This window comes from Podarcis melisellensis (genome assembly GCF_964234715.1).
Source record: "Podarcis melisellensis genome assembly, chromosome: 12".
Taxonomy (NCBI): Eukaryota; Metazoa; Chordata; class Lepidosauria; order Squamata; family Lacertidae; genus Podarcis; species Podarcis melisellensis.
Window position 1 is genome coordinate 13,427,624 of NC_138544.1, and position 25,234 is coordinate 13,452,857.

General features: G+C 44.0%; 1 protein-coding gene across 4 annotated transcripts in view; it reads right to left on the reverse strand.

Annotated features, from left to right (window-relative positions):
* The window catches only part of CDCP1 (CUB domain containing protein 1), a 39,313-nt gene extending 15,762 nt beyond the window's left edge, over window positions 1-23,551 (reverse strand). For 2 of the 4 annotated variants that reach the window (XR_014161938.1, XM_081882948.1), the window contains exons 1-3: window positions 23,329-23,551; window positions 2,812-3,012; window positions 1,371-1,724 (exon numbers count right to left, since the gene is read on the reverse strand). Coding sequence is in view for 3 of the 4 variants with exons in the window: in XM_081882948.1 (XP_081739074.1) it covers window positions 1,371-1,724; window positions 2,812-3,012; window positions 23,329-23,407 (634 nt within the window). In the remaining variant the exon portion in view is untranslated. Of the gene's footprint in view, window positions 1-1,370; window positions 1,725-2,811; window positions 3,013-3,428; window positions 3,834-23,328 lie in introns of those variants that run through there. The other 2 variants (XM_081882949.1, XM_081882950.1) reach the window with 2 other exon arrangements.
* Between the last annotated feature and the right edge of the window lie 1,683 nt (window positions 23,552-25,234).

Below are 25,234 nucleotides of genomic sequence, written 5' to 3' on the forward strand. Positions count from 1 at the left end.
TGGGGGGTCCCTCATTGTTGGATTTACATATAAGCTAAACAAGCTATAGGCCCCACTCTCTTGGGGGCCCTCCAAAAATTTAAATGGGAAAAAACTGGATGTAAATTTCCAAAATATAAGATAAAAAACAAATAAAACCTACATACAGCAACAGTGTCTTGTGTTGTGCAGGTCCATAAATTACCATACTATATAGCATATATTCAACACACACAAAAACAGTGACAATTTGTTGTTGACAAAGGACAGCTGGACAAATATAGGGCCTCATTACCTTCAGTAGCTCAGGGCCTGATCAAACCTAAACACGGCCCTAGGGTCCCTCTATGTGTATGTGGACTGGTATAAGCTAACTTACTCTTTATTCTTACTAAGCAGCTTTGGCTTATAAGAAAAACCCATTCTGAACGGTCTGGTGGTCAGATTGAACCATGGTAGTTTGGCAGGAAGTATTATAGGTCAATACACAGTCAACAAACAGTACAGATGAGAACGTTCACACACACACACACACACACACACACACACACACACACACACACACGTAATATATATATAGAGAGAGAGAGAGAGAGAGACAAAGAGATGGGGAAATTAGTCCACTATCAGTTTGGTTAAAACGATTTTCAGTTGGTTCAAGGGAGGTTGTTTGAAAGCACACTCACATTACACAGATAAAGTTGTTTTTTTTTTTTATTAAGAGCAATTTTGTCACAGGGCCCTTTCAAACAACCCTCGCCCTTAGGTTATATAGCTGTGAAAGAGAACTGCAACATGCAACATGAAAGAAAAAGGTAATTTCCGTTATGACAAAAAGAATAAGTATATACCAGGGCCACTCCTCACGTTACTTTTTGAGCACATAGGTCACACACACACCTCTTTAAAAGTGTGAGGAGTAACATGCGCCTTCATCCCATCCCACATCCATTCTACTGGACAGGCCTTTAGGATTTTACCTAGTCTGCATCTTCCCTAGATACACGTAAGACCATTCTTGTGTTATGTTGGCACATTATTTAATATACAAATGCACACTTGTGTTTAAGAAACAGCCCAGTGCATTAATTTAGGCCCTTCCATATTGCTCGCAAGTAGGCTTAGGATGCTAAATGAAGGTCAGGATTCTCCCTCCTTTCCTTCAAAAGCTTTCTACTTCCAACCCCGTCCTTCAGTGCCTTCTCTGATCTCCTTCACCCACTGCAAAACCGGAAATGTCTTTGAGAGAAACCTACTCCAGGAAGTTCCCCCTCCAACCCACTTAGAAGAAAGCAAGCCTACAGAACCACATTTAAAGATAGTGTCTTAAAATACCATTAATTTTTTTGCTGACAACATAAGCAAATCGTAAGTAACCTCCTTATACTCACGTTGAATGGAAGACCTCCCTTCGAGCTTAAAGCCAGAGACACGGACATTAGAGTCCCATGGAAGCTTCAGGGTCATAATAACTCCCCCCTGCACCTTGATTCGTGACACAGTACCATTTCCACAGAAGTTTCCGATGTTGACTCTATTCGTATTAAGGAGGGTGCCGATGTTGTAAAGAACTTGGTCAGGGCAAGTCTCTCCAGGCAGAATTTGCCTTAAGAACGGAGAGAACTTCAGTTCAAGCCCATCTAACCTTCTGGCTTTAACATCCCATATGAAGGTCCTGTTAAAGGGCAGGAACCCAGAAGGCAGAAGCAGAACATCTCCGAAGGGACATGGTCCTCTCATACAATCTAGAAACACACAGACACACGTAATGTAAGAATGATCATCACACAAGACCATCCAGTTAAATTATAATCCCTTTACTCTTTCATTTATGTTAAGAGCTTTTAGTAATTCTCTATGCACATCCTAAGCCAGGGTTTCCCAAACTTGGATCTCCAGCTGTTTTTGGACTACAATTCCTATCATCCTGGACTACTGGTACTCTTAGCTAGGGATGATGGGAGTTGTACTCCAAAAACAGCTGGAGACGCAAGTTTGGGAAACCCTGTTCTAAGCAAACAAGGCACTCAAGTTTTTTATGTTTTCTTTTTCTTTAACAACCACCCAGCCTAGTTTATTATTTGAAGACTGAAATCCATGGTTGTGTCTCTACTGAAATCACTATTGTGGTGTTCAGAACTTCTGGGAAATGTGCGAAAGTTGAAGGCTTCGAATGTGATGTGATGAAAAATGGTATTTTATTAGAACGGCATTGATGCTGCAATAACGTAGAGGGTTCATTGATGGGAACTCACTCTCATTCTGACCTGAGAAGTAGGTGCTATTATATTTTACTGTGAACTCACATCATATAGGAAAATAAATGTCACAGTCTCAAATCAGTTGGACTTTGACAGAGGGGAGGCTTAAATAATGCATAGTAGCTATCGATAGTGGCACTGTGGAGGGACGCGGGTGGTGCTGTGGGTTAAACCACAGAGCCTAGGGCTTGCTGATCAGAAGGTTGGCGGTTCGAATCCCCGCAATGGGGTGAGCTCCTGTTGCTCGGTCCCTGCTCCTGCCCACCTAGCAGTTTGAAAGCATGTCAAAGTGCAAGTAGATAAATAGGTACCGCTCCGGCGGGAAGGTAAACGGCGTATAAAAACAGCTAAATAATCAGTTAAAATGAAGATGATTTATACAGTTAAGTTATTTCAGTTCTGTTGACAGCCCCAAGCCCTTATTTAGCAACAAAGAGGGTGGTACTGTAACAAGTAGAAGATAAATAATATTTACCCTTGTCGTTTAGGCTTTCAGCATGCAGCTCAGGTTGACAAATATCCAAATTACTTTTAGAAGCTCATAAAAACTGGATAGCATAGTGCAACTTACCAATATCCCTCTCAATCACCAATTCCCAATAATTCTGCGGCCTTTCACAATCAAAATCAAAACGAAGCCACTGCCCAGAGGTTATTTTCCTTTCGGAATAAGACTTGTTTCCTCCTACAACCAGTGCACACTTTCCTTGCGCTGCAGGTTTAATCCTAACTGATGTGTTGTCAAGACGTTCAAGGGAGATTTCATAGGCACCTGAAACGATTGTTAAAAATGCAGGTTATGTTTTTTGGTTCCAGAGTGGTAGCCATATTAGGCTGCTGCAGCAAAACTAACGAAGATGCCTGTCATCGTCGTCGTCCGTCCCCACACACACACACTTCAAGACAAGCAGATTTATACTGGAATAAACTTTTCCTAGATTAATGTTCACTTTATCCAAAGAACCAGACAGCTGGTTATGAAAACTTATGCCGTAATACATTAGGGACCACCAGATTCTTTTCCTATTATGCCTTTGATAAAAGGATATTCAGCTATACATGTACATATTCCACCCCACCCCAATCCAAGGAAATACAATTTTCCTGCTGGGTGTTTTAACTATTTAATACTTTAGTCTTAAGCCTTCAAAAAATAAAAGTATGGCCTTTTTTGGACTATTTAAATACCATATTTTTCCATGTATAACACGCCTCCGTGTATAAGATGTCCCCTATTTTGGGGGGCTCCAAATTAAGAAAATGGTGGGAGATGGTCCAGAGTTGTTGGTGGGTAGTTGGTTGGTTTTAGTGTGTTGGCTGGTTGGGAAAGGCAGTTGGAGAAGCAGTTGCCAGGCAGTTGGAAATAGAGAAACGGTTAGAGCAGTGGGTTCTTGAGTGAGGGGAGGTAGAAGAGATAGAGAGAGGAAAATAAGACTAAGAAAGTAAAGAGTAACAATGTTTGGAATGCCGGAAAAGTTTGTTTGTGTCTGAAATAAAATACACTCTTCTTTATTAATTGAGCAGCTGACTGAGGCTGAAGTGATTTTACCAGGGAGGACCTGGTTGGTGGCCGCGGATTAGTGGTGTAAGGGTCAATAGTCCGTGAGACTATTGCTCCGTACGAACGCTCCGTACAAACGCCACAATCATAAATTATTATTATTATTATTATTATTACTACTACTACTACATATTTGTAGCCGCTTTAACTATTGCTCATTTGTTGCTTAAAGAGTCAAAAAGGAACCACATGTGTACTGGCACACCAGACTATGAGAGGAGCCTAATGTTGGACAGAGGAGTCACACTGAACTGCTTCGTGGAGTCCAAGGCGGGGGCAAGATTTAAAAATAAATTTGAGCCAACCATTCTGTCAGGAAATAGCACAGTAAACAATTGCATTTTGTATAGGCAAAAGGAAGAAAAAGTTCCACTGTTGCATGAGCAAAACCTCTTTAAAAGCCAAAAGATCTACCCAAAGTAAGGCAAACACAGTCGAAAAGTGTAAGCAAAGATCTCCGCTCACTAAACATTACGGCCCATTGCATAAGCAAAGATAATTACTTACTCAACGTTCAGGAGGGTCAAATGGCTTAGGAAGGATATGGTGAAAGAAATATATATATAACATTTCATTTATCAGTGCCGTTCGCAAGCACCATGATAGCAATGATTCATGTCTTGCTTTTTTCCTTTCTTAAGCCTATGCGTCTCTCTGCATGTATTCTTTTTAGGATTACAAGAAATGCAAAACTTGCTCATAAGGAGGGGAATTCTTTGTGTGTAAAAACCTCGGCTTAGCATGATGACACATCAGATGATGAAGTGAAGGAGGGCAAGCTAAAATCTCCCAACTACCACTGCGCTTTCTTGCTCCGTCGAGGTACACACACACACGATGCAGGCTGAGTGTACACTGAAAGCACATCACCTCCCCCAATGAATGCTGGGAATTATTATTATTATTATTTATTATTATTATTATATATACCCCACCCATCTGGCTGGGTTTGCCCAGCCACTGTGGGCTGCTCCCAACAGAATAACAACAACAACAATAATAAAGCAATCAAACATTAAAAACTTCCCTAAACAGGGCTGCCTTCAGATGTCTTCTAAAAGTCAGGTAGTTGTTTATTTCCTTGACCTCTGATGAGAGGGCATTCTGCAGGGTGGGCGCCACTACCGAGAAGGCCCTCTGCCTGGTTCCCTGTAACTTCACTTCTCGCAGTAAGGGAACTGCCAGAAAGCCCTCAGGCACTGGACCTCAGCATCTGGGCAGAATGATGGGGGTGGAGACGCTTCTTCCAGTATACTGGGCCGAGGCCGTTTAGGGCTTTAAAGGTCAGCGCCAACACTTTGAATTGTGCTCAGAAACTTACTGGGAGCTGATGTAGGTCTTTCAGGACCAGAGTTATGTGGTCTCGGCGGCCGCTCCCAGGCACCAGTCTAGCTGCCACATTCTGGATTAATTGCAGTTTCCGGGTCACCTTCAAATGTAGCCCCACATGGACCACATTGCAGTAGCCCAAGCAGGAGATAAGTAGAGCATGCACCACTCTGGCATGACAGTCTGCGGGCAGGTAGGGTCTCAGCCTGCGTAACAGATAGAGCTGGTACACAGCTGCCCTGGACACAGATTTGACCTGTGCCTCCATGGACAGCAGTGAGTCCAAAATGACTCCCAGGCTGTGCACCTGGTCCTTCGGGGGCACAGTTACCCCATTCAGGATCAGGGAGTCCCCCACTGCCTGTTCCCTGTTCCCCCAAAACAGTACAGTGGTAACTCGGGTTACATATGCTTCAGGTTACATACGCTTCAGGTTACACACTCCGCTAACCCAGAAATAGTACCTCGGGTTAACAACTTTGCTTCAGGATGAGAAAAGAAATTGTGGTCCGGCGGCGCGGCAGCAGCAGAAGGTCCCATTAGCTAAAGTGGTGCTTCAGGTTAAGAACGGACCTCCAGAACGAATTAAGTACAGTGGTACCTCGGGTTAAGTACTTAATTGGTTCCCGAGATCCGTACTTAACCTGAAACTGTTCTTAACCTGAAGCACCACTTTAGCTAATGGGGCCTCCTGCTGCCGCCGCGCTGCCGGAGCACGATTTCTGTTCTCATCCTGAAGCAAAGTTCTTAACCTGAAGCAATATTTCTGGGTTAGCGGACTCTGTAACCTGAAGCGTATGTAACCCGAGGTACTTGTCAGGATTCAACCTCTGTAGTTTACCCTTCCCAGAGCTACAGTCCCCAGCACCCTTAACAAACCACAGTTCCAAGGATTCCTTGAGGGATGTTATGGACTTCAAATGTAGAACAGGGAAGGGCTCATACCCATTCACATCTCCTCAGGGATGGCCAAGAAGCATTCTGGTTCTAGGCAGAGATGCTCATTTTATTCTTCATCATTCCCCATACAAGATTCCCAACTCATTTCAACTTGCTGCAACAGCGAGTTCATTACTTCTTGTTCAGGCCTGCATTAGCAATAACTGGTGTTGACAGACACGGCTGCTTTTGATTTAAGACCCCCCCTTGCCCAGATTCAGGCAGTTCTTGCCTTAATAGGCTTTGCTCAGCCAGTCTCCTTTCTTTCTTTCTTATCATATTCCGTGTTCTCACTATGAATTTCTTCCAGGCTGTTGCTAACATCACATGCAAGGAAATTTAAAGATTGCCTCCAAACTGGAGCTATTTGCAGAGGCTATGAAGTACCGTGAGAATTATCTTATTTAATATTCCTTGTAGTGTATGGGCTAAACAAATTTAGACATTACACAGGAGAATCATACAACCGATACGGTTTTTAAGAAGATGCTGGAGGCTGCGAATTTAATTAGAGGAATGGCAGAGGAAAGAGAGTCATCACTGAATTTTCAGGTAACATATTTTGTAAGTTCACAATGTGCTGCGCAAAGAATTGTTTTGTCTGCCCTGGTGCTACTGCCAAACAACTTGGAGGAATTAAAGACAACATTTTCTCTCTGCCAGCACCATATGTAAATTTTGTTTTTAAAAGCAGAATTTCACGTCATTTCTCCTGCTTCAATTCATATTTGTACCTTGTTTTTCCTTCTGAAAAGAAGCCCAAAGCGACTGACAATAAATAAAACACGAATCAACAGACAAGCTGTGTAAACACACGCAAAGAATAAATAGTTCAATACCATACTAAATCCATAATGGCAAACCAATGAATAAAACAGTTCCAGCAGCTTAACAGCTAGCAAAGTATCACAAAAGCAGTAACATACAACAACTATATTGCCAACCCAGAGCAGCAATAGTACATTAAAAACAAAGGAGTTTCTCCCAGGCTTATACCTTTGGGCAAAACTTGAAAGAAAGAACTCCAGAAATATGCTCTTTGATAGGGCCTCTGAATAAATAATACTGGATAAGAAAACCAGCTATGGGAAAGAGCTTTAATACGTGACAGAAACGTAGATAGCTTAACGGAATAGAGAATTATATTAATATACAAGAGGGGAACTTAAATGATGCAAAACTTAAATCATAAGGTTTTGAACAGCTGATGGTAGAATTAATAGGCTGACTGCAAGTGTTAAAAAGAGAGTAGAAATATTAGGCATGTTAAAGACTTTGTGACAAAATGATATGGAGAAAGCAAACAAACAATACAACAAAAACAACACAACAGTTCAGTTGTGCAGGAAGACATGGCTTTCTAGGCAGGCACAAGCCTCTAACACGCCACAAAGTATATATAAGGTTCCTTTGAAGTTGTTCATAAATTCATTGGAATCACAGAATTGCAGAGCTGGAAGGGATCCAAGGGTCATCTAGTCCAACCCCCTGATATGTTCTAGCCACAGTATTAATAAAATAATACAGAACATATACCCATCATATCCATATACCACATCCATGATGTGAGAGAAATAAGGTACCAGAGGCAAGCAGAAAGCTTAGATCTAGCTCGATTTCAGATTAAACCTCCAAATCAGCCAAACAACTTATAGCGATTTTATCTTAACTCCTTTTTAATGATATTTTTTTTCCAGCCGGAGAAGAGAGCCACTCTCTGTGTTATGAAGCTATGATTCTCACTCAAAAGAAACTGAACCATTTCTGCGGGGTGTGCCTGCACGCTTCCGAGAACAAAGGTTTCAGAAAGCTATCTCTTGGGTCTCTAATACAGGGGTCAGCAAACTTTTTCAGCAAGGGGCCGGTCCACTGTCCCTCAGACCTTGTGGGGGGCCAGACTATATATTTTTTTAAAAATAATATTTATTACTTTTAGAGGTTACAGAAAAAGAAGAAAAAAGAAAAATAGAGACAAGAAAGAAAACAAAAAGTGAAAAAACACCACAATACAATACAGTATACAACCCAAACCCATTAAACAAAACACATAAATAAATCAAAACAAAAACAATTTAAAATACATCTCTCCTTTTCCATATTCTATCCTTCATTTCCTTGTTTCCTCGACTTCCTCACACCTCCCTTTTTGTATTCCAGTTCTTCTACTTGTTTCAGCAAATCCTTTCCATCTTTCTCTGTTTTTTATCATCTTGTAAATAACATATTTTTTAACCTTATTTCCCTTTAAGACTAAATTACTTATCTATACTTAACTTCTTCTAACATTTCTACTAAATCCATATAATGTCATTCCACCATTTTTCTAGCAGTCATTAAATTTTACAAAATTTCTAAATATCAACTTTAACTTCCCAATCTTCTTCCACCCTCTCCTCTCCCTGGTTTCGGATTCTGCCAGTCCTTTCCGTCAAATCCATATAGTCCATCATGGGGGGGGCAGACTATATGGGGGGGGGAATGAACGAATTACTATGCCCCACAAATAACCCAGAGATGCATTTTAAAAAAGGACACATTCTGCTAATGTAGAAACACACTGATTCCTGACCATCTGCAGGCCGGATTTAGAAGGCGATTGGGCCGGATCCGGGCCTTAGTTTGCCTACCCATGCCTAGTATATATAAGGTAGGACCCACCCAGGTGACGAATTTTGAGAAAAAAGTCCAGGGTTAAACACATGCACACACTTGAACAGGGACTACATTTAAACTGGCCACAATATCTTCTGGCTTGGCAAGATTCTCCCTTACTCATTGGCCTGACCAACCAATTAGTAGGATTTATGTTGCGTTCAAAAATTACATCAACTCTTTGCCCAAGGCGTTAGATTATTAGAATGGGATGTGTGCACTGATGTGAAGTATTGCTTATAAGAGCTGCAGTGCATTGTAGAATCGTAATCAATATACGAGTGAATAAAGCATCAAAAGAGGCACTTTTTGTCTGTCTTCTCCTGGGTCCATAAAAAAGGAATACTGGTGGTAACTGGCTGCTGCACAAAATCCCTTTTTAGTACAGTGGCACCTTGGTTCTCAAACACCGAAAACCCAGAAGCAAGTGTTCCGGTTTTTGAACGTTTTTCGGAAGCCGAACATCCGATGTGGCTGTCGGCTATTGTTTCTGTGGAAATGGATAAAAGCCCCCCCATGCAAACAATGACTATCATCAGTGCAGATAAGAAAAATAATAATTTTAATTTTCATCATCTACAATACTGTCTTATTTATTTTATAGTACGATACATTGATTGTTGCTTTCATTTTATGGATCAATGGTCTCGCTAGATAGTAAAATTCATGTTAAATTGCTGTTTTAGGGGTTGTTTTTAAAAGTCTGGAACGGATTAATCCATTTTGCATTACTTTCTATGGGAAAGCGTGCCTTGGTTTTGGAGCGCTTTGGTTTTGGAACTGAGTTCCAGAATGGATTAAGTTTGAGAACCAAGGTACCACTGTACAATCAGGCACTCCAACCATGAAATTATGAAAATTGGGAAAATCAATATTCACTGAAGTTCTGCACATGATGCGCCTTTGCCTGATTTTGAGAGATATTTCTCTCCATATTTCCTCCGTATTTCACACAAAAGCTCAACCCATTCAGGAAAAATCCCTCTAACCTTCAGGAGAAGCTTTTGGATGGCTGGACTTTTTGGATCCACAGGATTTAGCAGTGTAGGGGTCACCTTCCACCTAGCCCCTGCCTCCAGTGTCCATCCATTTTATATACTGTAGAAATGTTTAAATTTGCTTTTACATTGAGAGATCAAGGCGATACAACACGACTTTTGTAAAACAAGCTCTACCACTACTGCCAAGTATAAAAGGAATGGAAGATAGTAACGTGAATAGCCTTTGGTGCACAATAATTTTAAAACGTGCACCCCAGTTTTTGGGTATCAGTATAACATTAAGTCCAGCAAAAACAGTGGATGTGTGAACACTGCTAAACATGAGAGGGAGGCAGGCAAATTACCGTATTTTTTGCTCTATGACTACTTTTTCCCTCCTAAAATGTAAGGGGAAATTTGTGTGCGTCTTATGGGGCGAATGCAGGCTGCGCAGCTATCCCAGAAGCCAGAACAGCAAGAGGGATCGCTGCGCAGCGTTCCGTCTTGCTGTTCTGGCTTCTGAGATTCAGAATATTTTTTTTCTTGTTTTCCTCCTCCAAAAACTTGTGGTCTGGTGCATCTTACAGAGCGAAAAATATGGTAATGCCCTGTTCTTGGAAATAAGTCTAGCTCTTCTTTCAAATTCAAAGGAAGTGGTTGCCACACTCCAAAATCACTTTCACGGTTTATTCCACAATACCAAATGTGGGAAGAATATTGTGAAATCTTGTGTATGTGCACACTCGCTAATGAGATTTGGTTTTCATGAACTAGTATAAAAAAAACCTTGTTTTCATTCCACATTCAGCACAACAGAGGAACTCTTATTCGGGGGATATGTAACAGATTTTCAGAACAACTGCAAATGCTCTCAAATTATCATTCCGGTATGAGCCTGGTACAGATAGGACTAGCCCGGAGGCGTGTGTCTGAGAAGGAATACACACATTGCCAATAAGAGCTACAAACTGTAGCCGGTCCCAAATGATGGAAGCAGTAGGTACTAAGAAGTAACAGGCAGGCTGTTGACCAAATCTGAACCCCATTGGCTGCTGTCTACATTGCAGATTTTATAGCGCTCAGTAGTGCTCATGGCAGTCAGAAAGGGCTAAAAAGCACCAAGCCAGCTGGGAATTAATGAACATGGAGGGGGAGTTAAGAAGTAGGAGGAATTATGTAGACATAAACGTAGCAACTAACAACACTCTTTCCTCTACATTCCCTATCTCCTTGTCTAGAGAACTTCATGAGGACATGTGTGTCCTAATTCCCAGCAGCTCAGAATCTCCAGGCCAGCAAGAATAGAGATATTTGGATGGGAGGCATTGTGACAAGGAAACCACCGCAAACAGAAAGTTTGCACAAATCCGCATTAAAAGGGACAAACTACGTCTTTGCAGCTAAGCTGCAGGTTTTTCAAAATGTATTGCCTGTGCATTTGGGATATGTGTGTGTGATATTTGATGGAATCAGAGCAGGCACAGGAAGGGGATTTAATTATTATTAATACTACCTTTTTTAAGAAATTGCTTCTTGTGCAAGAACTGTCTCAAAGTGACTGAAAGGTAAACGTAAAGGGACCCCTAACCGTTAGGTCCAGTCGTGACCAACTCTGGGGTTGCGGTGCTCATCTCGCTTTATTGGCCGAGGGAGCCGGCGTACATGTGGCCAGCATGACTAATTTGCTTCTGGCGAACCAGAGCACAGCACGGAGAGCGGTACCTATTTATCTACTTGCACTCTGACGTGCTTTCGAACTGCTAGGTTGGCAGCCCGTCGATTCGAAGCGTGGAGATCAGCAAGTCCTAGCCTCTGTGGTTTAACCCACAGCGCCCCCCCCCAAAGTGACTTACAAATCTGTAAAATACACAAAGCTTAAGGGACCCTGACCATTAGGACTCTGGGGTCGTGGAGCTCATCTCGCTTTATTGGCCAAGGGAGCTGGCGTACAGCTTCGGGGTCATGTGGCCAGCATGACTAAGCCACTTCTGGCAAACCAGAGCAGCGCACAGAAACGCCGTTTACCTTCCTGCCGGAGCGGTAACTATTTATCTACTTGCACTTTGACGTGCTTTCGAAATGCTAGGTGGGCAGGAGCTGGGACTGAGCAACGGGAGCTCACCCCCCCCCCCGCCGACCTTCTGATCGACCTTCTGATCGGCAAGTCCTAGGCTCTGTGGTTTAACCCACTGCACCACCCGAGTCCCCTTACACAAAGCTGACAAATGCTCTGTTTCAAAACAATCGCCCTTCCCTGCTGTGCTCCTGGGGGAAATCCTTCTTCTGAACCTGGTATTTGCCTTTGATGTGGGGGGGGGGAGGGAAGAATTTGCCACAAAGAGACATTTCCCCTTAAGGCATTAGCACCTTTCCCAAGGTGGATTTTCCTCCAGACTACAGCAGGGGAGAGTAAGGATTAAATTCCCTCTCTCTGCTCTCACCCTTCCAACCACACCTGCTGGTTCAATTTGCATTTTGAAAAATCAGCAGGCTAGATGCAAAGATACAATTAACACCGTGTCTAACTTGTCCCAAAGAGATATACGCACACCTCGGGCTGAAATGAGAAGTGAAACAAGGGCAAGAGTGTGAGGCAAGATAACAGACATGAAACACACACACACACACACCATTCCAATATTTTCTGCAAGGCACTGCTCGGTGCTGCGCAACACCCAGCACGTAACACTCATAAGCGAGGGCACGACAAAAGAACAAGGAAGTTGTCAGCTGGACGCAGAATCAGTCAGTCCAAAGACGCATGTTTACACTGGTAAATGAAGCTTCTGCAAACATTGAGCTACAAAGCTAAGCCTGCCTTTCAAAGGACTAACTAAGCATGCATTTCTCCTAGATTGTTTACCTTGGACCAGATTGCTTAGGTGCCCTTTAGGCCTTACAAGAGTGCTGAGGGAGGCGCTTTTCTGTGAATTCTTCCCATGGTGTTCCTGTAAGGTCCATGGTACTGTTGGGGTCTGCTAATCAGGCCCAAGCCGCCTCGGTCACTGAAAAGCCAATAAATGCCAAAGGCAGAAGAGATTCCCAGAATCGCTCCTTTATTCAGCTGAGTAAAACAGAGTGGGCAAGCCACACTCACCAGTGTGATGGTGAAGCCGCCCCAAATAGCCTTTATTCGCATTTTTTATAGGTATCCCACATCCCTTTCCCTCTTTTGAGGTTCCTTGCGCTGATCTAAACAGGACACCCTGCCTGGAGACCTTGAAGGGGAGAATTGCCTGGCAGAGGGAGGTTTTCCTGAAAATCGCCTAGCAACGTTATCTGGTCTTCACATATTTGTGGCTCACCCTCCTAAATTCTAAAGCAGGCAGTTTTCTACAGAAGCCAAATGGCATCAGTTAGGCTAACAAAAAAAAAAACAGGACAAGAACAGGCCTCTGTGGCTCTTCCTGAGAGCCCACAGTACCAGTGAACAGGCCTGATTTTAGTGGCTGGCATGCCTGGATATCTGCAAGGCAAGACCACACGGGTAAATGGTGCCTCTGAAATCACTCTGATCTTAAACCTCAGCAGCCTTGTGGGCTATCTTCGGGAGAAGAAAGGACTAAGGAGTAAATACATGCAGAGTGGAGCCCCTAAGATGGTTGGATGGCGCCTTGTACACTTCATTCTGTCAATTTCTTCAGCCAAGCTGGTGCCAAATGTGACATCAGGCCGAGAGGGGAATCTTGTCTTCTTGGCAGCCCAGGACCTTCTCCATACACGCTCCCTCAGGCTTGTGCCCGATGGAAGTCACTTTGGTGCTGCTAACTGCAATGGCGCAACGGCACTTTTTCCCTGACGGCATTGGGCCGACCCTCCCTTAAATATAGTGCACCCCCCTCACAGAACACCCCTTCCACAAATTCCCACAAACTACCCCAGATTATCTAGTGGGGGACTTGTGTGAGGGAAAACTTAATGATTTGGAGTCTCAGGCAGGGTTTGCTCAAATAAACAAGAATGATTTTATTGAACAAAGGAGGTTTATGACACAAAGTGGGTAAAACATAGGATACTTCAGATTATAATGTTATTTCAGGTAGCCGTACACTTAATAATATTTATACTAAATCTAACTGATGTTATGGACTTCTAATCAAGCACAGCTTCTTTTAAACTTCAGTCGCTTATGTTCAGCTACTTCGCTTCAGGTAGATGTTACAGGTTTTTGGACTCGGCGGTAAATGCTCAGCTTATTTCCAGTTATTTCACAATTCTTTCTCAGTTGCTGCACAGCTGCTGCCTGATGCTTTGGTTCTTAAACAAGGTGGTATTTTCTGTCAGTTACACACCCCTTTGACAACCCTACTCCTGAGATACTCCAAGTAACAGACCCAAGGGATCTCCACACCCTTCTTAACTAGTTTGGGAGTCTCAGAGACTCCTTTCTCTAGCTTGTGATATATTCCTCAGAATGGATGTTTCTACCCAGAACCAACTCTCTCTCCTCTCACTCCCTATCTCCTCAACTGTCTCTCCAAATCCTCTCCTTTTCAACTCTCCCTCCTGGAACCCCGGCCAATCAGAGGCTGCCATTCATTAACTGTTTGATGGCAGGTGAAAAAAGCAAAATAAAACACTTGTTGACCCAACCTGCCCAGCAAAACAAACTTTTCCGTCACACTAACACAGTGGCTGGACTTCACCCCCGGAGTGGCACTCCATTGTTTCTCCAGACAATTGTTTCTCCCAAGCCAATGGCAATGGGGGGGTGATGGTGAGGATCAGGTGAAACATGGAGCATTGCAGATGAAGAAACAAGACGTCATACTTTTGATACTTCGTTTATGGTGCAGTCCTACACAAATCCACCCAAAAGCAAGTCCCGCTGAGTTCAGTATGGCTTCCTCGCAAGTAAATGGGTACAGGGCTACAGGCTACAGCTGTCCCTTCCTGAATACTTTGAATATGCTTCTATGTCACTCTATCCTGGCTAGTGATCAGTAGTAGATCCTTTCAAACAAAACACTGGGAATATTTATCAGCAGATGACTAATGCTACATAATAAAACATTATAATGCCATTAGCACCAAGTTGTAGCCATTGATGTGGCTTGTCCAGGAAATTGTTATCAGTCAGTTTATTAGTAATACTGGTGCTCCAGACAATTTTGAATCAGATGTACAGTCATACCTCAGGTTACAGATGCTTCAGGTTGCGTTTTTTCGGGTTATGGACCGCCGAAACCCGGAAGTACCGGAACAGGTTACTTCCGGGTTTTGGCGGCCACGCATGCGCAGAAGCACCAAATCACAACCCGCGCATGCGCAGAAGCACAGCTGTGGGTTGCAAACGCTGCAGGTTGCAAACGTGCATCCCGCACAGATCACGTTCGCAACCCAAGCGTCCACTGTATTTCCAGAAAATGTTCTGATGTTCTAAATATTTTAGGACCTGATTTCACATGTTTGACTTTGCATTCAGTAAACAACACCCAAAGGAGTGTGCCGTGTTAATTTTGGTGCTATGATATAAGTATCTCATGTATTCCCAATAGCCAAGGTCCTGTTTCATCGGTTTTACTTGGAAAATATTTACTGGGGTAGTTGCAAATGCGGGAAAGACCCTGGCATCTCCAAGCAGGGCTAAGACTCTTTCTGAAACCCTGGAGAACAGCTACAAGTCAAGGCAGGGCTACTTGGTCTCATCACAAGGCGGATCCTTATGTTCCCATTGTAAAAGCCAACAATTCAACGGCAATTACTTCCTCTACACTGCTAAAACTCTTGAGGAAAAAAGAATGAAGGAGCTGAAAATTTCTAATACAGTGGTACCTCGGGTTAAATACACTTCAGGTTAAATACGCTTCAGGTTACAGACTCCGCTAACCCATAAATATTACCTCAGGTTAAGAACTTTGCTTCAGGATGAGAACAGAAATCATGCTCCGGTGGTACACCAGCAGCAGGAGGCCCCATTAGCTAAAGTGGTGCTTCAGGTTAAGAACAGTTTCAGGTTAAGAACGGACCTCCGGAATGAATTAAGTACTTAACCTGAGGTACCACTGTATACTGTTACTCAAAGAGCTCTGCACAGCTTCCTGAAACGCTTAATCACATCTTAGGGCAGTTTCGGTTTTTCTGGTGTCGCCTCCATTGTGCTAGTTATTAAACAGTTCACGTTCAGAGGCAGCATACTTCTGAAGAAGGTGCCGCAGAGCAGGTGGAAAGTGACAAAGCCACAAGGGAAACATCTGTGAAATCTCCATCTCCAGCTTTAGCTAATGGTTGGACCAAATGACACTTGGGTCTCTTCCAACTCCACAATTCGGTGATTCTATGACATATGCTACATAGGATGGAAGTACTCTGGGCACTTTCAGGTATCACCAGGTCAGTCCACATCTATGATTCCACCAAACATAAACTGCTTGGAGCCAGCTTTGTGATGTCAATGATTTTGGATTTGGAGCGGCTGGCTGGTAAGTCCAGGGAAGTTCTCTGAAATGTACAGAGCTGCTGTCAAGTTCTGCAAGGGTTTAAGGAATGCTTTTATTCAATTGATTTGCAATTCAGCCCATCTCAAATGTTTGGAGTGGCTAACGAAAACAAACTAGTTGAAACAAAATACACTAAACCTTAATAATTGCACATGGTACATCTTACCATTCACACCAGTCATCAAAATCTAGTTGAAGATGACACGTCTTGAAGAAGACGTTTGCTGTCAGACTTTATGAAGCCTCTTAGATATAATATTCTGCAATTAAAGAGGCATTATCAAGAACGCCTCTCCACACCGACCTTCTCATCCCTAACTTGACACATAGCTAAGTACATATAAGATAGAGAACTCTTCTCTTGTCTTAGGAATGGCAATAAATGTTGAGTCCAAGCTATATAAACAAGCACATAGAAAAACAACAGGGAACAAGAATAATACAGTGGTACCTCGGGTTAAGAACTTAATTCGTTCTGAAGGTCTGTTCTTAACCTGAAACTGTTCTTAACCTGAGACACCACTTTAGCTAATGGGGCCTCCTGCTGCCGCCACTGCATGATTTCTGTTCTCATCCTGAAGCAAAGTTCTTAACCCGAGGTAATATTTCTGGGTTAACAGAGTCTGTAATCTGAAGGGTATGTAACCTGAAGCGTATGTAACCCAAGGTACCACTGTAGATACCATAGGGATGTACTCCCAATGACATATCTAACATCTGGAGTAAGGCCATGGCGATCGGAACTTCCTGTTGTTGTTTAAGCATTATAAAGGTCACTTCCCTGTAGAGAACTTTACAGTGGTCTAGCTTTGAGTTTACAAACCTCCCTCTCTTTCTTTTTTCTTTTCCTTCTCCTCCTGCAATAAGGCTACATTTAAATATTTTAATGTTCCATTATTTTAATGTTGTATTTTATTTTTGTATTTAAGTTGTAATCATTCATCTTGTTTTTATTATTGCTTGTAAGCCGCTCTGAGCCCGGCCTTGGCTGGGGAGGGCGGGGTATAAATAAATATATTATTATTATTATTATTGTTGTTGTTATTGTTATTGTTATTATTATAAGACATGAATGGTGGCTGCTATGCACCAGGGTGGATTTTATTTAAATCAAATTGATTTAAATCACAAGTCAGTAAGACTTCTTCTTATTATTATTATTTACAGAAAGACTCATTCTTGCTGGTATAATCGTAATATTTACAACAAGATGAAGGTTTCATCTTTGGAATAATAAATTTTCAGAGTAGTTTTCACAGTTCTATCAAAAATTACTCGTTTGGTTATACTATTAGAAATGCATAGACAGCTAATTATGAAATTATTGTGAGGTTTAATAAGTTAACTGTTTATATTTGGACAACTTTACTGCTGTACTTTATCAGAAGGAGAAAAATAATCATTTCCTTGATAACAATTTAAACAATTTATATAACTAAAACAATAACATTATAGTGTATGTATCCATGTTTGTTAACTGATGTGGTTAAACAATTCTTTTTAAAAAAACAGACTGAGTTTTAGCACACATGAAAAACTTAAAACAAATCCTTATTTCCTGATGAATAGCCTTTGGACTATAATGTAACTTAAATAGAAAGCTATCTTTAGAAAGATTTTTCTTCCAAAAGCCTTTTATTTTTAAAATCCAATTTAAATAAAATAATCCGTTTTTTTTAATCAATGATTTTTATCCACGCTGGTTGGTCAATAGGATTTTTAAATACCATTTCCCCCCCTCTGCAAATCTGGATCCATATATATATATATATATATATATATATATATATATGCATAATGCTGTTTTCTAAAATCTTGCTGCTGTCTCCAAGAGATTCATAATGTATTTCTCTAGACCTGAGTTTGTAAATAAATAGCAAAGCCACAATATGTTTTCCAATTTTCAAAAAAGATATTGTAGGGCTGGGAAAAGGTGCAGAAAAAAGCGATCAAAAGGGTGAGGCACCTTCATTCAAGTTATTTCAAGTGTGGCGATGATACTATATTGTTCAGGGTGGTAAACAAAACAAGGTATTAAAAGGAGCTCCAAAACGACCTCTCCAAACTGGCTGAACTGGCATTAAATTAGTAAATGCAGTTCAACACAAGCACATGGGGACAAAACAACAACAACCCCAACTTCACATATACACTAATGGAGTCTGAACTGGTAATGACTGGGCTGTGATGGGCCCCTGTGTGAAAATGGCAACTCTGCGTGTGGCAGCTGTGGAAAAAAATGAATTCTGGTGGGAAAAGAAGAAAAGGGCCCAATAATAATAAAAGTACTAATATCGTCATGCCATTATAGAAACCAAATCCATGTGTTGTTTTGGTCACCCCATTTCAAAAAGGATATGGAAAAGGTGGGAGAAAGGGCAGCTAAAATTATCCCTATGAGGAAATTTGGGGATAATTAGCTGAGAAAAATGGTGACAGGGTAGAGGCGTATAAAATGTTGCATGTCTTGGAGAAAGCATGTGGAGAGTTTTTTCTCCCTGTCATAAAATACTAGAGCTTGGGGCACTGAAACTGGTTAGCAGTAAAGTCAAGGCAGGACGCGGGTGGCACTGTGGGTTAAACCACAGAGCCTAGGACTTGCCGATCAGAAGATCGGCGGTTTGAATCCCCGCGACGGGGTGAGCTCCCGTTGCTCGGTCCCTGCTCCTGCCAACCTAGCAGTTCGAAAGCACGTCAAAGTGCAAGTAGATAAATAGGTACCACTCCAGCGGGAAGGTAAACGGCGTTTCCGTGCGCTGCTCTGGTTCGCCAGAAGCGCCTTAGTCATGCTGGCCACATGACCCGGAAGCTGTACGCCGGCTCCCTCGGCCAATAAAGCAAGAAGAGCGCCGCAACCCCAGAGTCGGCCACGACTGGACCTAATGGTCAGGGGTCCCTTTACCTTTACTTTAAAGTCAAGGCACAACAATGGTCACCAAAGGGAGACTAGACAAAAACCATGGAAGGTTTGTTTGTTGGGGCTATACAACCACGAGGGTTATGTGGGAACTTCAGGTTTGGAAACTGAATGCCAGTTGTTGAAAGAGAAACATTGGAAAAGGGGCTACAGCCTTCATTTTTTCCTTGTGTGATTCCCAGGGGCAACTATGGGAAGCCGGATGTGGAACCTTTGGTGTAAGCCAGTCAAGATTTCATGTTCTTATTTAATCATTAGGGATAATATCCAAAACCTTCCAGCAAGATAAGTCACATCCTTCAGGATTTTTTTTTCCTTTTATGCACAATAATTCAAGAGTTATCTTCCAATGCTGTCTGGCTGATATTTAGTCAACATTCAGCTATGCTGTTGCCTGACTACAAGCCACAAATCTTCCTACAGTGCAGCCCATCCCTAGATAAAAATAATAGCCCTCATTCACACCTTTTTTGTTTTCTAGAACAGAGCCTTCCCATACCATTGCTCCTGTTTCTAATTCTACAGCCATTGTACAGGGACAGAATGCATTGGAACTTCAGAGATAAGACTTCTAGGGAATTTCTGTTGGTCAGCTTAGTAGCTTTGTTTAGATTTGTTGACATCCAAATCCAGTAAACCAACTGGGCCTATTCCATTCTTATCAGTAAAAAGGCTTTGGGGATTTACTGAAGCTCCACTTCTCTTAAAGGACCAAGAATCTGGATTTCCTCAATGAGCTAATAAAATTGACTTGAAATGTGTAGGATAACAATCATGTTTTGTGCATAGCATCCGAACCGTCAGTGATGCAAATATAGCATTAAGAAGGAGCCAGTTAAAAACTGCTATTTCCTGCCTCTCTTGTCTCAGGGAGGCCTAGTCGAATGAGTAACATCGGCTGCATGTTGTAAGAAGATTGCTCTTTTTTATAACAAAAAAAGTAAGACGTAGAAGGAGCTTGGAAGGAAAAACCACTTGTATTCCAGAGCAGGGAATTAAATTATGTTTAAGTGTGCTGGGACAAAAACTGGACGTACTATTTTTCCTTTGGTGTCTGGAACACCTTCACAAATCATTAACTCGCTCAAATGAGGCAACATTTGCATAAGTTGTGTATAATTAAAGCTTTGGGGGAAAAGCTCTGACAACACAAATATCGAGTGTGAGTGCATCAAAGCTACTACACAGACAACACCAGAAGTGTTGGGATCGGATCAAACAACCTTCTAGGTCAGTGTTGCAACACTTCTTAAAAAGCTGCTTTCTGACAAACTGTTGGAAGAGTATGGCCAACTAACAGTGTCCCCAGTCACAACCTGACTCTGCCAGCAGAAAAACATCAGAATGATATCCTGACACCAGAACCCTAACCCAACCTAGCAGTTCGAAAGCACGTCAAAAGTACAAGTAGATAAATAGGTACCACTCCGGCAGGAAGGTAAACAGTGTTTCCGTGCGCTGCTCTGGTTCGCCAGAAGCGGCTTAGTCATGACCCGGAAGCTGAACGCCGGCTCCCTCGGCCAATAAAGCAAGAAGAGCGCCGCAACCCCAGAGTCGGCCACGACTGGACCTAATGGTCAGGGGTCCCTTTCCCTTTACCTTTAACCATCATGCAAATACATCGAAGCATGAAGTCACTCCACACAAACTAAGAAGAACTCTATGCTCCACCCTCTCATAAAAGGGATTACTCTCCTTAAACTAAGTCAAGTTGCCATTTTGGGGTAAGGACCCCTGACAGTTAAGTCCAATGGCGAACAACTCTGGGGTTGTAGCACTCATCTCACTTTACTGGCCAAGGGAGCCGACGTTTGTCCGCAGACAGTTTTTCCGGGTCATGTGGCCAGCATGACTAAGTCGCTTCTGGCGAAACCAGAGCAGCGCACGGAAACATCGTTTACCTTCCCGCCAGAGTGGTACCTATTTATCTACTTGTACTTTTTGGCATGCTTTCAAACTGCTAGGTGGGCAGGAGCAGGGACTGAGCAACGGGAGCTCACCCTGTTGCCGGGAATTCGAACTGCTGACCTTCTGATCGGCAATCCCTAGGCTCAGTTGTTTAGACCACAGCGCCACTTGCGTAAGACAGCACAAAAGCCTTGTTTTTCAAATGATGGACTGACTGTGATTGATTATCAGTTAAACATCTGGCTAGTTCCGATGACAACCTTGAGCTACATTAAGATCTTTGAGAACGTAAAGAAGAAAAGTCACTTGATCCAGGGACAGCCCACATATATATTGGCCTATTCCGGCCTCTTTTTCTGCACATAAAAAAGCATTTTGGTTCCTGAAATTCATTCCAATTGTGCAGATAATATATAACTGATAGAATTCTACAAGATGGGGTATTAGTGTGTGATGACAATCAAGATCTAATGATCCCCAGTCATGCACCTCCAGATAATGGCACTGTCAGGCACCTTAAACCTAAGTTATGGGTGCAACAATGTCTAGGCGCACTTTTTTCATAACAAGAATACAAAGCTGAAAATGAATGAACTGCAGCTCAAATTCATTTTTCACATGGTCTAGTCCTTCCCCTGCCCACCCCCTAATATTCTTAAGAGGGTCTCTTCTCCAGTCTAGCTGGAAGTGGGGAGGCAGAAAAAAGTCCTCCTTTCCTTCCATTCTGCAGTTTTAATCCAAAATCTTAGGCACCCAGAGCTCAGAAACTGCTTGCGCTAATGAAATTCCCTGTCGCAAAATGCGCCTAGAAAAACGGAAGTTTCAAACACTGCATTGGAGAGTTACGGCGCCTGCTGTGGCTACAGTGACTGGTATGGGAGAGACATGTTTTGCTGCAGGTGGGAAAGATAAAGGCGTCCAGTTATGCCGCTACATGCGAGGATAGTACTGGAAGTATATACCGTATTTTTCGCTCTATAAGACGCACCAGACCACAAGACGCACCTAGTTTTTGGAGGAGGGAAACAAGAAAAAAAATATTCTGAATCTCAGAAGCCAGAACAGCAAGAGGGATCCCTACACAGTGAAAGCAGCAATCCCTCTTGCTGTTCTGGCTTCTGGGATAGCTGCGCAGCCTGCATTCGCTCCATAAGACGCACACACATTTCCCCTTACTTTGTAGGAGGGAAAAGTGAGTCTTATAGAGCAAAAAATACGGTACATAGAATCATAGAATTGTAGAGTTGGAAGAGATCCTGAGGATCTTCTAGTCCAACCCTCTGCAAGGCATAAACAGGCAGCCGTCCCATACGGGGATCAAACCTTGGCATTATCTACCCAATTGAGCCATGAACTGTGGTATAATCGCATCTGCAGCACTAATCAGTTGACCCAAAGCAGCACAGATATACCAAAAGCAACAATAGTGGAAGTGAAAAATATTGCATTGTTTCATTAAAACAAGCAAACAAACGCACTAGCAGACACCAATCACTTCAGCTTTAGGATATGCAGTTTAAGAACAGCCCTGCAGGATCAGGCCAAGGGCCCGTCTAGTCCTGCATACTCACAGTGACCAACCAGTCCAACAGTGACCAACCAGCCTATATGGGAAACTGGCAAGCAGGCCCTGAGCACAAGAGCATTCTCCTCTGCAACTGAAGCATAACTGTCTCCTACCATGGAGGCAAAAGCACAGTCATCAAGGCTAACAGCCACTTATACAGCCTGTCCTCCATGGATCTGCCTTCTCCTCTTTTAAAACCACCCAAGCTTGTGGCAGCGAGTTCCGCAGTTCCACTGCGCCAGCTACCAAAAGGAGACATGAAAGTTTTCCTTGGCAGAGGAGATAAGTAGAGATGCCCGTTCACTTCGTCCGCAACCCTTTCAAGTTTCAATGCCATCTCCAAACCATCCCGATCCCCTTTCCTCAGACGGAAAGAAAGAAAGAAAACTCCGAAACGAAAGGAGCTCCCCACCAACTCGCTTTCAAACTTTCCAGGGTCCCGCGCTCACGGGTGGCGAAGGCGCGGCGGCGCACGCCAGGAAGTTGCCAAGGCGCGCTGGCTGGCGCGACGTCGATTCTCCGTGGAATCGGAGACTCGCAGAGTTGGAAGGGACCCCGATGGGCATCTAGCCCAACCCCGCGCGACGCAGGACTCTTTCGCCCAACAATGAGTTCGAACCCACGAACCCCAGTCCCACGCGCTACCCACGGTGCTCTCCGGTTACTTCTCCAACCCGCCCTCCGCGATTCGGACAAGCCTTACTACCCGGGGGGGGGGGGAATCCCCGGTTCCGATCCGCCGGGCGGACCCCACCCAAAACACGCGTGGGGCACAGGCGCCCGATCGCCGCTTACCTGCGCGCTGCAGGGTCACAGCCGCCAGCAGCAGGAGTTGGGCCAGAGGCAGGAAAGCGATCCAGAGACCCGCAGCCATCTCCGCGCATCTGCGCCCCCTGCGATCCTGCAAGGAGCGGGGGGGGGGGCGGTAGTTTCTCTCCTCCCTGGTCGCCGGACCGTGGAGGAGACTCCTCCGGGGTGGCTGATCTGGTGGCGACGCCCTCCTCTTCCTGCTCTGCCTCGGGTCAGGAGGAGGGAGGCGACGGCTCCTCCCTTTCCCTGCCGCCCGTCCCCAGGTGCAAAAAGGGACTCCTCCTCTTCCCCGGTGCGCGCGCTTGTGGGAAAAGGTCTGGGCTGCCCCGGGGAGGAAGTCGAAGGTCCCGATTCGACGGCGTCTCCCACCCACGAGCTGCCGCGTCTGGTGCCCCTTGGGTGTGTCCACTTTGCGCACCCTAGTCGGAGAGGATCCATGGGATTTTCAGCCCATGCGCCTACTCTTGCTGATGTGCCTGGGCGCACCAGGAGATCTAACTAACTGCCCAAAATCTACGAAGTGTAAAGCAGGGATCATGGAATGGTCGAGTTGGAAGGGGACTCCCGAGGGTCCTCGAGTTCCAACCCCCTGCAATGCAGGAATCTCTTGACTCGAACTCAGGACCCTGAGATTAACAGACTCCCGCCTTACCCGCTGAGCTAATCTCAGGCTCTTCTTAAAGGGACCTCTGACCATTAGGTCCAGTCGTGACCAACTCTGGGGTTGCTGCGCTCATCTCACTTTATTGGCCGAGGGAGCCGGCGTACAGCTTCTGGGTCATGTGGCCAGCATGACTAAGCCGCTTCTGGCGAAACCAGAGCAGCGCACGGAAACGGCGTTTACCTTCCCGCTGGAGCGGTACCTATTTATCTACTTGCACTTTTGACGTGCTTTCAAACTGCTAGGTTGGCAGGAGCAGGGACCGAGCAATGGGAGCTCACCCTGTTGCAGGGATTTGAACCACCGACCTTCTGATGGGCAAGTCCTAGGCTCTGTGGTTTAACCCACAGCGCCACCCGCATCCCTCAGGCTCTTCTTAGCTCTTAACAAATTGCCTGCTTTTGTATCAATGGGAAGGGGGGGGGCTTGAAGATGGGGGCTGTTGGTGAGCATTTCATGAGTAAATCTGGGTGTTAAAGGTCCAGCCCTCCAAATATTTGCTTCCTAAGTAGCAGTGGGCTCAACTGGCCAGAGAAAAGTGTGGGGCAATTGCATTGCTGCACTGATATTTGTAGAATGTGGTTGGTTTGTGTAGAAATTGCTACCCAATTACAGTGGTACCTCGCAAGACGGATGCCTCGTAAGACGAAAAACTCGCAAGACGAAAGAGTTTTTCGTTTTTTGAGTTGCTTCACAAGACGAATTTCCCTATGGGCTTGCTTCGCAAGACAAAAACGTCTTGCAAGTTTGTTTCCTTTTTCTTAAAACCGTTAATACCCAGGGAATCCGTGCTTCGCAAGACGAAAAATTCACAAGACGAAAAAACTTGCAGAACGAATTAATTTCGTCTTGCGAGGTACCACTGTATTGAAATTACGCCCCCATGAAGAAAGTGGGACTCACTTCCCAATAGTATTTTGAGACGCGGGTGGTGCTGTGGGTTAAACCACAGAGCCTAGTGCTTGCCGATCAGAAGGTCCGCGGTTCGAATCCCTGAGACGGGTTGAGCTCCCATTGCTCGGTACCTGCTCCTGCCAACCTAGCAGTTCGAAAGCACGTCAAAGTGCAAGTAGATAAATAGGTACCGCTCCGGCGGGAAGGTAAATGGCATTTCTGTGTGCTGCTCTGGTTCGCCAGAAGCGGCTTAGTCATGCTGGCCACTTGACCCGGAAGCTGTACGCCGGCTCCCTTGGCCTATAGAGCGAGATGAGCACTGCAACCTCAGAGTCG